Source organism: Notothenia coriiceps, unplaced genomic scaffold, assembly GCF_000735185.1.
Source record: "Notothenia coriiceps isolate Sejong01 unplaced genomic scaffold, NC01 NC01_scaffold00009850, whole genome shotgun sequence".
Lineage (NCBI taxonomy): Eukaryota > Metazoa > Chordata > Actinopteri > Perciformes > Nototheniidae > Notothenia > Notothenia coriiceps.
This window is the reverse complement of record NW_011342551.1, coordinates 19,904-34,759: the sequence shown is the minus strand read 5'-3', so window position 1 is coordinate 34,759 and position 14,856 is coordinate 19,904. Positions and strand designations below refer to the sequence as shown.

Here is a 14,856-nt window from a genome sequence, read left to right as displayed (position 1 = left end):
AAGTGAGTTTTCAGTTACTAATGTTAACATCAGGTGTCTTTGATCCGGTTTTATCCTGAAGCAGTTTGCTTAACAATCAGCCAGGGACCAGAAAACAAGCAAACACTGTAAATTAAGAATGATGATGGCTGCTCTTTCAACACGTAACCAAGAGCCGTCTCACATCAAAATATGACACACTTGGTCGAATTTCCTACTCCTTCCCCCCCAGTTTAGAATTGGCAACTTCGTGTAGCTGCAGCTTGTGGAAACTAGAATCAGTGTACTCACGCTGGATTAAATCCCCACCATATTTTAGAGACTTTCGCCAAAACACCAAGTGTGACTATTAAAATAAATAGTCGCACATTTTCCACTTGCAGGGATCTCTCGGTTTCTGGCATAAAAATGTATACATGTCTGAGGTAGTTGTGGTGTATACACAGATGCAGTTGTTTTTAATCCCAGCAGCCAAACCGACCCCCTGTCTGTCAGTCTGCTGTACTTCAGAGTTCCAGTACGGAAAGAAACTACCTGCCTTCTTGGGTTACACAAAAGCGCATTTGCATTGAATTGCTAGCGGCTATTACTGCTGCTTTTCTACAGTATTTCCATCTATTTATAATTCAAATCTTTGGAAGATCTGGTGTTAAACAAGGGGCAGTTTACATATCTGTTCCTCGTCTACTCCCACAACCCCAAACTAAAATACTAACAACGCATGAACATAAACATAAATAAATCATATACGACGATGTCACAGGACATATTTACATTCATACCTTATACAACCTTGTATGTGCATACTGTGACTGTAGGATGAATGCCTTTTAGAGTCAACTCAAGCCTTTAAAAGAGCACATGTCATTTTGTGCCTTGGCCTTCTACCATCCTAACAGGCATTCAAAAAGGAATTGGATACCCACAACATTATAGTATCGTCATTTTGGAGAACTGACCATTTAACTATCCACACTTATGCCTGTTTTTTACATCAAGAAGGAAGGCCTGTGTTCAAAAACTAAAAAAGGTGCAACTGTTGAACCACCTTAAGCACAATGCAGAACAAAAACACAAACATAAGACGATTAACTGGAAAACAGGAAACCCACCTGCTACGGCTTAATGTAAACTGAACCTGATAAACCCCCCCCTCCCCCCCCCCCTGGGTTCAGGCAAAATCACTAAATTGCAGCTTTCAGCTTTTCTTAGGCTTATTTGCCAGGATTTAGTTCCAATCACAACTAAATCAGAGTCGATTTCTCCTCTAGTGTAGTGACTAATGTTATTGTTACTGGCACTGGGGATCACAGTGACCTGAGATAGTTCATGAAAGCAGAGAGAGAGATCTCCCTAGATGCAGAAATACTAGAACTGCAATCACTGTGAGAATGGAGTAGGAGTGATTACCAGTACTGGTCCACCATTTCCTCCTTGTGGTTGCTTTCTTTAAACCACATATTCAGCAAGAAACACACTGCTGGTCTGTTGACAAGCTTTTCTGTGGTAAGGTACATACACAGAGCAAAGCATGGGGATTTACCCTCCTTTGAGACGAAAGGAGTGGTCAAAAAAATACACAACACTGTTGATCTTTCATGGGATTGTTTTGACAGCATGGCTGGTGCTTTCCCATGCAGTTGAAACACTGCTTTGCCATTTCTTACACTGATGTTCCACAGAACACCATGCAGGATTACGTTAAGGAAGATAATAACAGGTTGAAATTAGTGAACGGTCAAAGGTTTAAGCCTCAAGGTTGGGCGAACATTCTAGGTTCAACTAAATATATTAAACAACCTTAAGCTAGTGTTCTCCAGCTGTTTAACATCACAGGACCTCTGCTGATCAACATGCACGCACACTCAGGTCTGACCTTTTACCACTTCCCTTAATTACTCCACACACACAATATATTATGCCAGATGTTGAGATCAAGAGAATTCCTGCTGGTGAGGAATGTGAGCCATTCTGGAAAATATAATAAGGAGTCAAAGCAGAGTGAGCTACAGTACAGGTGTGGCTGCTGGAGACCAAAGAAACATATCCCTAATGGAGCAATTTATTACTTTCCCCTCTGCCAGCACTATTTTTTTAAAGGGGTTGGCCGCCACTGAGGAAAACATACTTCCACTACTAGCTAAGCTAATGTATTTTTGGAAACATATTTAACTTAATAGCTGTTGTAGCTCATTTGTAAGCTGCAGTTTTAATAAGACATCACCTGTTGCTTAGGAAACACAGCTTGACGAGCTGGTGTAGCTACACTAAAAGTGTGCCATTTTATAAATAATGTAATAGTTTTTAACAACAAATGATTATGTTTTTATTATATTAAGCTCACTTAATGTATGAGGACACCATGATTAGAAAGTGAAAGTTTCATATAATACAGTAGTTAATGTCAAACATAAAACAACATTATAGAAAACACATTATATAGTAAGAGTTTAGAAGCAAAAAGAGAACTTTAAACACATCCTGTAAACAGTGGTTTTGACCAAGTACATTTACTCAAGTACAGCACTTAAGTAGTATTTTCAGGTACTTTTTACTTCTGCTACAATCCAGAGGTAAATATTGTACTATTTTCCCCCTTCATGTATGTAGTACTTTAGTTACTTTGCAGATATGGATTAATGATAACACATTATCAACACTTTACCAGCTTGATAAACACACCAACATTATAAGAAAACAATATATGATTCTGAAATGGGCCAATCTGCATTATGAGTACCTTTGATACATTCAGTAGATTTAGATGCCACTACTTTTGTACTTTTACTTGAGTAAGATCTTGAATACAGAACTTTTACTCACACTTTTGGATTTCTACTTTTACTTAACAAGATCTGAGTACTTCTTCCACCTCTGCCTGTAAATTTTTGAATGAAACAATGCGAATAAAACAGCCATACATTCAGTGCATAGTACCAACACGTTCTCGTGTAATACACTTTATATAAACATATCTGACAAGTTAGACTGTCATTAGCATCCAGAGGGGGTCTTACCTAGGAACAGACAGAAGAGGTCCACTCCCACAAGCAGCTTCCTCCTGCTGTGGTCTTTGCAGTTACTGTTGTTCAGTGAGTTCTTCGTCTCGCCTGCCATGGTTTTCTCATATATCAAACAGCGTTGCATTTAAAAAGTCTTAAGTGGTTCAGATAAAAAACGGAATAAAAGTATTGGTGAAGTTACCGCAGTACGTTTCTTTTTTTTTTTACTATCTAGCTTGTTCTACTTGAATCTTAAGCAGTCGTCATGCAAGTCTAAACTAATTAAGCAAATACGCCCTCTCCAAACATTAGCGCTAGCTCTTCTAACAATCACTGCTCACTTTCTACTAACTTTTAACCATCCTTTCCTCCTTCCCAAGTTAGAGTCCTGTGACAGCCACTCCTCCAGCTCCTCCCCTTTCAATTAATGCCATGTGGTACACACACACACACACAGATTTCACAAAGCAACGTCAGCCCATGCAACAATGACAGAGAACCGGGAATAAGAGCATAGGGTCAAATCTAAACCCAATGGACTTTTTAATATAGCAAAATAAGGAGAAAATATAAAATAAAATATACTCCTATTATACTCTTTTGCATCAATATATTATAGGTGTCGTGTCACATATATACAAAACATGTCTCTGAAGTGTTTGGCTCGAAATGCCAAACAGATCATTGCAGCATCCCATAAACCCCTCTATTTCAGCCCTGTTTAAAAAGTGCTGATTCTCTGTCTGTTACTTTAGATGAAAATAAGGACCCCCTCCCCACGCCCCTCCGAGAGATATGTGGTTAAAAAGAACACAATGGTGCTCTATAGGAGATTCAGGTGATAAGATGGGTGGGGGGGGGGTTACCTTGGTTGGTGATTGGCTATTGGTTACACAAGACAACAAAACGTTATGAAATCATAAAATGGCCAACATCTGATCAGCTCATTTTCAGACAGCTTTTTATATAAATGGATCAGGACAAAAAGAGAGAATCTTTTTTCCTGAACCTTTCAGAATCTCTTTACACAGAGGGGACACATGTTGATGCAGAAGAGACATGAAAAACTGGATTTTGCACAATAGGCGACCGTTAAGTGTACATCTCTTAAACTTGTCATAACCGCAGACCTTATTTCAGAAATCAAACCAAAAACCTATTTAAAAATACATTGATTTTTAGAGAAAATGGAACCAAGAGTGCAAGGAAGCTACTGCAGGAGTACAGGAGCACTTAATGCATTGGATTTATCCAGCAGTCTGTTTCAATGAGGGTAAAAATGTAATCAAAAGCGTGAATCAATAAACACATTTTTAATTGGATGTAACAAACAAAAAACAAGAAATCAAAATGCAAAGAACACATTTACAAATAAATCCCTAAATGTACAAGTGAGGTGTTACTTTATGTCATCACTCTGTGGATGAAGTGCAATGATTAAATGTGTGGATTAATAACAGTTACAAGAGAACTGAAGAACATATTGTGAAATATTCAAGACACACTCAACAAAAACGTGTGATAAGAATTATAATACAGTAACAGCAGCGGCTCCATTCACGATCGTTTCTTTTTCTCCACTGCAGAGGAAACACATATTTAAAAAAATATGAATCATGGTACCACATTTCTTAAGTGAATTATATATTTTGAGTTTTATACATTCCTTCATTTGGCGATGTGGTACTCAGAAGTCGTCAGCATACAGCAGAGGGGGAGAAAGGATCTCCAGCTCTGTGAAGTCAACCTCCTGTTCCCTGTCAGACCAAAACATGAAGGGTCGTCAGAGTTCACCAGGAGAATGCCAAACCTCCCGAAGAATTGGCTGCGCTCCTTTGGGAAAATCTACAAGCTTAATTTTGCTGATAAGAAGGAAAGCCGTCAACACTTACGGATACGGAGGCTCCTCGACAGCACACAAGAAGTCTGGGTAAAAAAAGGAGCAGATACAAAATGGCACGTTAACTTTGAACCGCGCCGCAGCACGTCTCCCGGTTACAGGAATCAGATAAATGTCCTCCTGCAAGATTTTCCATTACAGGCAGGACGCCAACCTGACTGTGGAGCCCTCAAAGAGATGTCTAAGTACCCTGCACTTAGCTGCACCAATATCAGTGAGTGACACGAGTGGTGACAAACAGAGGGGTCATGGAACAAATTCAACTCTGAACTTACTTGGTGGCTCAGCACTTTGCAGAGGATAGAAGGGATAAAAAGGAAAATATATTTTGAGAAAACATTTTTGATATTATTAACGATGTTGTTGGTTGCAGATTTTGATGACTTTTAAGATATCGTTGAGGTCATGAATATGAGAATACTGTACTTTGTAGGGGTCACTCCGCTGCCATCAGGAATGTCATCAAATTCCTCTTTGCTGTGTTGAAAGAAGATGGCTAGTTTCTGCAGGGCGTCATGTCTCGTCCTTATGGTGAAAGACAAGAAAGTGATAGGACTTGTATAACTCTTTTCATACTCATTAGTAGCCTATAGGGGGCATGGCACACCTATACATTATATCACAATCCAATACAGTGACCTGAAAAAAAGTCACCCTACTTTATATATTTAGAAGATTTGTTATATTATTAATCATAGAAAATATATAGTGTCACTATAAAAGTATAGACTAATACATTTAACAGGGTTATGGAAGTATTTGTTTGAGGCACTATAGGACTTCAAAAATATAATTGATAATTTTTCAAGCAAACATTTTTGACATCTGCTGGTTTCAGCTTTTCAAATGTGCCGATATCCTGCTTATTTTTGTAATTTGTTTCCGATTCTGACTGGGGGGTTTTATTTGAACACATTAACTTATTATTAAATTATTGGAATGGAATCAACTATGAAAAATATATTTTAACTTTAATTTATATAAAAATAACTTATAAGAACTGTGGAGGCTATTTTTATATAACATTAGAAAGACTGATTCTTATTATTACATTATAAGCTTATTGTGCTCAATCCCGCCCCCCAAGTTTTGATGGGAGGATAGGAACGAGGGAAAAGTCACATGAGAAAGTGTTTAGCTTGCAATATTGAAAGTAGCAAGGTCAGGTGCAGAGAATGAGAGAACACAAAGAGGTAGTCAGAACAGCACATCGCACCGGCCTTGAATTGTATGGGAGCCGCACTCCCACGCAAAGCTAAGCAGCATTATGGTTTTCCACTATATCTGAAGAAACATTAGCGAAAACAAATTACGTATGATAGAGACAGAGTAGGGAGGGATTTGGCCAGCCGGCCGAATGATGATTGGAGGATCGTGTTGCCAAGAGACTCTTGTCTGAGTCTGTGCACCAACCAAAGAGAACCAAGTCTAAACCACGGTATCTCTTCAGCTAGTCTTGACCAATCATAAATGTACGGGCAACGCCCTGTGTAATAAAATGTATTGTCGCACGAGGTTCGAGGCTCTTTACGGATATGGTGGTTACAGATTACAGCTTTGCTGCCTGTGATTCCCAAGACGTGATGAGTCCTTGGCCAAGTGATATATATATATATTTTGCTCTCTTTACAATAAATAGTTAAACCTAGAAGTTGTCTGTCTTTTCTGGAATTCTGAACCCAACAAAACCCTCTGAACTCTACCACCAACCCCCTTCAACTGGGGGACATAGAACAATCAAAAACCTTTCGGTGTAATTTACACAGCATGTTTCATCATTAAAAAGGTAAAACACCCCTCCCGAAATATGACTCGTAGCTAGAGTTTTTCACGATTTTCAAAGGGTTTGATATTTTTAGGGGAAATTAAAGAATATATATTAGTCACCTTTTTATTATTGTGTTTAATAAAAGTCCCATGTTCAGAACAGCGTTTTGTTTTTATACGACCATTAGTCGAAATACAACATGTACACACTCGCTGCCTTAGGAAGAGGGGGGTTTAGAAAGATTATTGTATACATTGTTAGGCAAAACAAACATGCCAAGGTATCTGCTTTGACACCTGTGTGTGAGACTCACTGTGTGTGTAGGTCCTCCAGGTTGGCATCGCTTAGAGTGTGATGGGCGCTCACATAGTCGCATGCTGTCAAAGGGAACACATGAAGGGCAGATGGAGGGGGGTGGGTGGGAGGAGGTAAGGGAGGGAGGGAGCCACATGGTAAATGTACATCAGGAGGCATGTTACAGTCTGCCATACATCAATGCCTCAAATAAAACAACCACAGGCAGAGCTTCCATTTCCCTTAAAACCAGAAGGTTGAGAAACCCATGTTCTGTTCTCATGTTTTCACTTAGACCGGATATAAAATGTACTCACACATCTCGGGCAGTGGGACCGTCTGATTGGGAAAGGCTCTATGCAGAAAGAAGAGGGAGAAAAATACCCGCCACATGAATTAAATCCCATCTTTCAAAGGGAATTACTTAAAGGCACTCTGATGTGGTCAATGGTTTCCGTCTTTCTTAGAAAACACTGATTCAAAAGCAACTTTACACCACAGTAGAGGATATTACTTACTGGCTCTGATTGATGGGGGAGAGGGTCTCGTCTTCACATGCCCACTCCTCACTGTCATCTGTGACTGTGGGAAACACATTAGTTTGGTGTGAATACTGATGATAGATGTAAGGCAGGGAAGAAACTAAAAACCCCAGCTGACATGGAACTCCTTCACAATCATAAAACAACACACGGCTGTCAAGCTGAAGGAAACTACACTAACTTTAAGTAATTATGGCCAAGTATTGTGTTGCGCTGGTCTTAGGTAGTATCCAGTATCCTCTGTGTAACTGTTCTCCATCATTCAACAGTCCATACATGAAATCAACCGGTTAACTTGATGTATTTATAAGGATACAGTGCTTTTGAGATGTTGAAGTAGCTAATGTAAAAGTAGGGTTAGAGGTGACCGCACAAGCTGTCAAATATTAACTGAATCATAAAGCCTGAAGGGAACGCTAGGATGTGTTGAAGTAGGGTTGTGAGAGATACTTATCTGTAGTCACTCTTTTACCTATGGTGGTCAGCACACCCCGGTTTCAAAAAAGCAGACAAAAGTACCACTTATTTTAGTCACCTAAAGGAAAAGTCTACCTATGTAAAAAGATACGTTTAGCTACAGGACGTTAAGAACATTTTCACCACTTTGCTTGCCGTCAGATAGCTTTACAGTTTATGTCCATGCTCTCTTGAAAGCCAGCAGACCCCGTTGACAGAAACACTTACTTTACCTCTCCAGACTTGAAAGTTGACTAGCGGTTAGTCTTGGTTATTGTGTGACTTTAGGTGTTCTTTAAGACCAAGTTCAGATTAACCAACATCAGGTAATTACATACATTAACTAAGCGACCAAGGCAGCAGTAGACCAGGAACTTCTGTGTTCTAGAGGGGAAATTACAGTCTTTTGTCAAAGGAGACTGGTGGCTTTGGAGAGAGTACACATAACAGCTTCAGTTCCCCCACCAGAAAGAGCTATAAGTCGAGCGGTGAAAATAGTTACAGTATATCGCATACACTAAAACTGATATCGATTTGTCTTTATTTGGCAGCCTTTTTTTAGAAAGTTAAAATACATTTTGCTGGTGCTCCCTTTGCACAGAACATTGCTTTGATCCTGTGCAGGGTCGGCTTCATGGGGGGTCATTCGCAGGCCATGCCCCCCCAAACGAGTCACTGTGGTCCCCCAACGCAGGGCAGGCAAGCCCTGCCACTTTGCCGTTTTTTTTTACTCTGTCAGTGTTTAGATAATTATTATCTCAGTGTGTCTCAAACGGTTTGGCCACCATTTATGTAAAGAAGTATTTCCGAGGAACACCTTGATATGATCATTGTAGTTATTATAAAATGAGAATAAATGAAAAACAGGTATGAAATACTATAGGACAGTAACACGAATAAAGTTTAAAAGGAGAGTGATTTGGAAAATAAAGAAAAAGTAAATCTGTTTACAGTTCTGTTTCATATGGGTGTTGACAGATGTATCCATAGATCTTTTCATGTTGCTCTCAAAATGCACCAGATTGATGCTTTTAACTTCAATATTTAAAAAAAAATCTTCCCGGGGGAGCATGCCCCCAGACCCTCCTAGAGGAGCTTAGGTCCACCCCCCACCTAAAACATGTTCACATGGATAGGATACTAAATACATTAGCACACTTTTTAATATATGGTGGCCTATGTCCATATGTTTCTGTTTTGGTGGTCGTGCCACAACCGTGCATGTATGCACAAGTCATAGGTGCGCTATAAAATAGCACTACACCCATGCAATGTGTGAAGACAAGGGACTTTACAGCATGTTTTGAAATTGAAGTTGCGTTGGTGTTTGTGTGTTGGTTGTTGACGGCAGTGTGTGGCCCCCCCCGTGGTAAATGATTCCCCCCCCCATTCAATGTGTTCTAGAGCCGACCCTGATCCTGTGTGATATTCCGAGTCCAAACTACACTAGGGGTGTCTTCTGTAGGAAATGCACTGAATATGGAAAGTACCTCATACTTAAAAGATGTCAAACATCCCTTCAATATTTTTTTTGTGCAGAGGCTTATACTTACAACTGCTTGTTAGTACAAGGTGACCAGATGATCTGCAAAACAAAGAAAATAGTTATTAGACATATATCATGACACAACCCCACGCTGATATACAGTACTTGTGAGAATCGGCTGGTTAAAAATCTTTTTAGAAGCAAAAGCATTTTTATCAGCGCAGTATCCAGCACCTGCTCCCAATGCTGATTGTGTCTGCTTCCAGGTTGCCTCCTCGTCCAGCTGCTTGGGCCTTCTTACCAAGTTCCAGCATCTCTTTGATATTTAGTTCTACATTCATCACGGAAATATAACCATCTGCAATACCAAGGAAAGAGAAAAAACTGAAACTGTGATGTACATTTTTAAAAATCTCTTTACTTTTATGTAAAGAAACATTACTTTTAGCCTGCTTTCAGTTCAAGATTCAACTCAAGTTTACACATGCTTAGACTAGTGCAGGTAACATCATGTGACTGAACCTTTTATCAACATCAATAAATCACAATATCTCAAATCCTTGTTTTGATTATTGCGATCTATCGGGGGGAAATAATCAACAGCATGTGTACAAACTCACATTTGTGGTTAGTGTCTCGGGCTAACCATTTGCCTTTGGGGCAGTTGGTGGTGCGAATGATGCCAACAGTGTCTCCTTTCTGAACTGGGAGGTCATTCTTGCGAACCTTGCTAGCCACCATCGCCTTGACGTGGTACATGGCCTCCTCTTCACCGGTCACCTAGAGAGAAACCTTTCAGTAATGTAATACTTTTCATTTACCATCATTGTGATACTAAAATACTTCTTTAAAATGCAGGATTGAATATGAGCAAGTTAAAAACTGACCACGACAAGTACTATAGTATTTACTAATCAGTTGAGTATTTGCCTAACTTACTTTGAACTTCTTTTTTATTTCATGTTCCTTCTTCTCCCTCTCTTTTAGCTCCTTTTTCTCCTTCTCCAGTCGCTGCTTTTCCCTCTTCTTCCGTTCTTTATGTTCAGCTGTGTTAGGGCTGTTACGTTCTTTACTGAAAACAAATCAGACTGTTCAATGGCCTCAAAGAAAACTCATTTTACATAAAGATAACATGTTCCACCTGAATATAAATGGAACCACATTCCAGTAAAAAATAACTGAATTAGAAAAAACTAAGGTTTTTCCGATGTGTAAACAGAGGGAACAAGTATATGGCTGTATGAGAGGGGATATGTCTGACATACCTGTGGGCATGAGTAAAGCTCGGGTGAGAGGGTTCTCGTGGCAAACTACCCCTACCACAGTAAGACAAAAATCAATGACTGGCCATTTTTAAAAGATAAAACACAAGACTTGTACTGTATGTTTAAAATAATACATACCGTGGATTCCGCTGCCATAAATGAGGAGGCGCCTCTTCTTTCTGAAAATAAAAGATTATTTTTTGATTTACCACATATTGTTCTTCATAAACGTACTCAATAAAAACATGATTAAATGCTCATTACAATGTATTTAAGAAAAGGAGTTACCGTCGCACGGTTAACGTACGGATCTGTAAAAATGGTGAACAAACAAGTTAAACAGGGAGAATAATGATCTGCGAAAAGCACTTCTATCAGGAAGAAATACCGTAATAAGTGAACATTCTTACTCTTCAGTCCCGCTTTACGTTTGCGCGAGTTCTGGCCAAAGGTGAATTTGTTGATGTTCTCGACATCCTCGTACACATTATCGCACGCTTCATAGTAACTGTCCTGTGAAGATACACTAGAGGAAGCAAAACAAACAGATTGAACGAACAGGAAATGTTATCAGAAACTAGAATGAAAGTAGAATAAAACTCACTCGGGATGTGGTTGACTCCCATCATACAATGCTGCGTGGTTACTATTGGCTGTTTCGTGCACAGCAGAGTTGGACTCAGCATCTCCCGGATCAGTCTTGTCAGCTTTAGTGCTTGAAAGAGGATCCATATTCACCTCCTCGCTCTGAGACCACTGCTCTGACACGGCAGACTCTGGGAAATCTGGGAGGTTTATTGGTTCAGGGAAGCTGGCCGGATCAAGAGGCATTATGTTTAGACTGCCGAGGTTCAGATCTTGGACGTCGGTGCTCATAAAGGGCTCTACAGGATCGCACATTAATAATTGAGTTTGTGGATACTCGTAATCGGCGACCCCAAAGTCATCTGGTACAGGAAGCTCAATGCTGACTAAGTCTAAGGCCTCCAGTTCTAGCGCAAAAATGTCAACAGCTCCACCGTCTGCCGTTTCAATCTCAGAAATATCAAAGTCTGGAAACTCTGGAGCATCGAGCACAGACTGGGAGATGGATGGGTGCTTGGGCTTTCGCTCTGCGCTTGGTTCTTGGCTCAGACCTGATGACACCTCTATAATAAGAAACCAAGATCAGCATTTGAACAGATGTTCAGCCTAACCACAAGAAAGTATAATGTAAACTGCAGCACTGAATACATACAGTGAGCGATGTCAAAGTGAAATCAAACTTTTTGCCAATATAGTCTTCAGTCCGTCAACCACAAAAGGGGGGTTGGGGGAAATAATATTAAAATGAAGCACAGCTACTGAAATGGAGAAGAAAAAGATACAGAAATGAAGAAAAGTTAACAAACCGTTAACTGTGGGTTGATGGTAACAGCTGAGATCCACAAATGGAGGTCTGGGGGGCTTTTTGGGCAATGGACCCAGTGACATCAAGTCAGGCAGAGGCTCCTTTCGAGGGGCAAGTGTTGGATGAGGTTCACCACTCTTGACATGGGGAAGAGTTTGATCTCTGCCAAATTGCTTATTTCTAGCATACTCTAGCCATTGGGAAAGAAAATATCACAAACACGTTAGATATCTTATCGAAAAACTACTGTAGTATAGGATGAAATGGGTGTCTGACGTGGACAAAAAATGGTTCTGAATGTAACTTACTGTGTGGTGTGTAGTCTGCTTTGAAGAACGGCCGGGCCGATAGGCAAGCCAGGTGTGGAAGATAGACGGGAGAGGGTATGGGTAGTTTGGGTAGTTCAGGTTCCACCAAGTTATTTGGCGGCGAAGAAAACGCCTCGTCTCTCGAGGCGAAGTCAGGGGAACGCCAGCTCTTAGCTTTAACAGAGATCAACATCTGCTTGCGTGAAAACTTCTTCTTGGCTTTCTCCAAGGTGCTCATAAATTTATTTTCTGAGTCGACACTGGACTCTGCAGTAGGAGGGGTGATTGGGATATCGGGGCTGGACAGGGGGTACTCGGCGGTTGATTGGTCACTTGGGAGGGAAAGCCCATCTTCTATGGTTTGTCTTTCCAAGGAAAGCTCACCAGGAGCACTGGAGGGTCTGATGGTCAAATCAGCATACATAGGCTCATTTCCATTTTCCGCACTGATCTTTGAAGCTTTAGTTGACTTGAAAGGAAGCAGCAAACCTTTCTTCTTGATTTTTGTTTGTGGCGGGACTTCTTTCTCTGGCTCTGGATCCAGTTTGTGCTCCTTTTTGACCGGCGGTTCTGTCTTTTTCTCTTTCGCATGCAGGAGAGGAAGCACCAGAGCCATGTGTCTGTCTTTGATGGAATGCCTTATTGTTGCCTCTCCATTAGTCGGCTGGGATGAGGGGGAGGTCTGCTGAGGCTGTGGTGGAAAGGATATTGGTCGTTTACCTCCAGATGCCCGCAGCCCATCTCTGAATATGACCCGGGGAACTGGGGGCTTGTTTTCCACAGGAATATTAATACTGCTGACCAAAGAGCTGAAGTGTCCTCCGGAAGGTGGAAGGTATTTGGGTTTCTCTGCAACAGGTGGGCGACTAGCTTTGGATTGAGCCAAGAGGGCCTCTTCCTGAAACTTGGCCCTCAGAGCTTTGAAACCGCTCAGTCCCTCCATTGGAAAAAAAGAGAAAAAGAATCATGAGTAATTAGATTAATAGAAATATGACTACTTTCACAGGAAATGTACTTAAATTATTATTTATGGTAGCAAACCCCAATGCTGGCCTGTTGGCACAACATCATTTGAGGGTTGGTTTACCAAAATTACAAAAAACATCTCACATAATTACTTAGTTTTGGATTTACATGATGGGGTTTTTGAAATATCTCTCTCCATGATTTCTGCCTTTAACCCAATATAATGTACAAAATAATAAAAAACAACAATGGAAATAAGTATAAATATATTTTAAAAAGACAGGAAAGGTGATCTGTATGTGCGTGTATGTATGGGGATGATTCTAAAATGAATATGTTTAGGGTAAACAGTTAGGTGGATAGAACAAGACTAATACATTGACTTAAAATAAGGAAACAATTAAACCACAATCATTACCATTTCATATATTAATTATTCTGTTTGTGTTACCTTGAATTTCTGAAGAAAACTTGCCTCCATTGTAAACAAAGAACCAAAAAACAGAGGAAAGAACACTTGTAAATCAATGTTTTGATTGTTTTTTCTTCTTTTGTTAAAGGCAGCCCACATTTATCTTATATTTCTCCATATTTAAATGTTATTCTAAAAGAATATGATGCTGTTGATTTTCCAATGCAATATTTTTAAATACTGTAAGCACAAAATAAATTGTATTTGCAGCCATCGTTTGGGAATGGAGACTGATATCTTTGAGATAGGTATCTGATAATCTGGGCCAATAAACACCAAACTATCTGTTGACTAAAGCTAGACACCACTAGAAGTGAATGATACATTGTTTTGTAATGTGCGTGAAATAACATGGAGTAACAGTTATCCCATACCATGGTATGCTTCTTAAATGAAGCTATCTTTGAACGTTGTTCGAGTAAATTCACTCTATCTTTAAAAGTCACCTCTTCCATTGTAGCTCGTTCTGTGCATCCCTGTTCAGCTTTTCACCGTTGGAAATCGGTCAAAAATGAGGTAACGTGGAAGCTGTCGGCTTCGTTGATAAATCATGAGAAGAAACAAACAGGCAGCTAAAACAAACAATTTGAAAGCAACGCCGCGAGACGCACCTGAGACGTACCTGCTGCGCGTGACCTGATGACGTGCGCGTTCGTGCCGTTTAATTGAGAAATCAGAACTCTACGTCACGTAGTAGTGCAAAGAGGCAGAGCCACTGTTTTTTTTTTTTTTTAATAGTATTATTCTCAATACAAATAATCATTAAAATAATAATCTCATTTAAAACAATAAATGATGTTCTTTACTGCAGATATTGTAAAAAGGAAAACGTTTGTGTGCAGTTTGAGGTGTATTAAATAGTTTTGCTGTTGTTAGCCTATCAAAAGTGTATATTTTGTTCATATTGGGACGCCATGTTCTGGCTTTATTTAAGTATTTTCTGGGGTTATAGATTAATACAAAAAAACATTCCCAACTGTTGTAAGAGCACATGTTTACTCTTCATCAATCATTCACTGTGGTTGGTC

At 39.9% G+C, this 14,856-nt stretch overlaps 1 protein-coding gene across 2 annotated transcripts; it reads right to left on the bottom strand.

Annotated features, from left to right (window-relative positions):
- Positions 1-4,278: 4,278 nt before the first annotated feature.
- LOC104945623 (FYN-binding protein) lies at positions 4,279-14,474 on the bottom strand. 2 transcript variants are annotated; one of them, XM_010771329.1, is made up of 20 exons: positions 14,275-14,474; positions 12,391-13,327; positions 12,084-12,272; positions 11,297-11,840; positions 11,103-11,218; positions 10,981-11,003; positions 10,831-10,871; positions 10,693-10,743; positions 10,367-10,499; positions 10,048-10,207; positions 9,662-9,785; positions 9,495-9,526; positions 7,462-7,525; positions 7,261-7,298; positions 6,963-7,026; positions 5,308-5,406; positions 5,157-5,170; positions 4,874-4,907; positions 4,648-4,738; positions 4,279-4,561 (listed from the first exon to the last, which is right to left on the bottom strand). In XM_010771329.1, exons 1-19 carry the CDS (start codon positions 14,281-14,283, stop codon positions 4,669-4,671), a joined length of 2,742 nt encoding a protein of 913 aa, XP_010769631.1. In that variant the 5' UTR covers positions 14,284-14,474; the 3' UTR covers positions 4,279-4,561; positions 4,648-4,668. The 2 variants fall into 2 exon arrangements, with proteins under 2 accessions (XP_010769631.1, XP_010769633.1); XM_010771331.1 differs by having other exon boundaries at positions 11,297-11,477.
- Between the last annotated feature and the right edge of the window lie 382 nt (positions 14,475-14,856).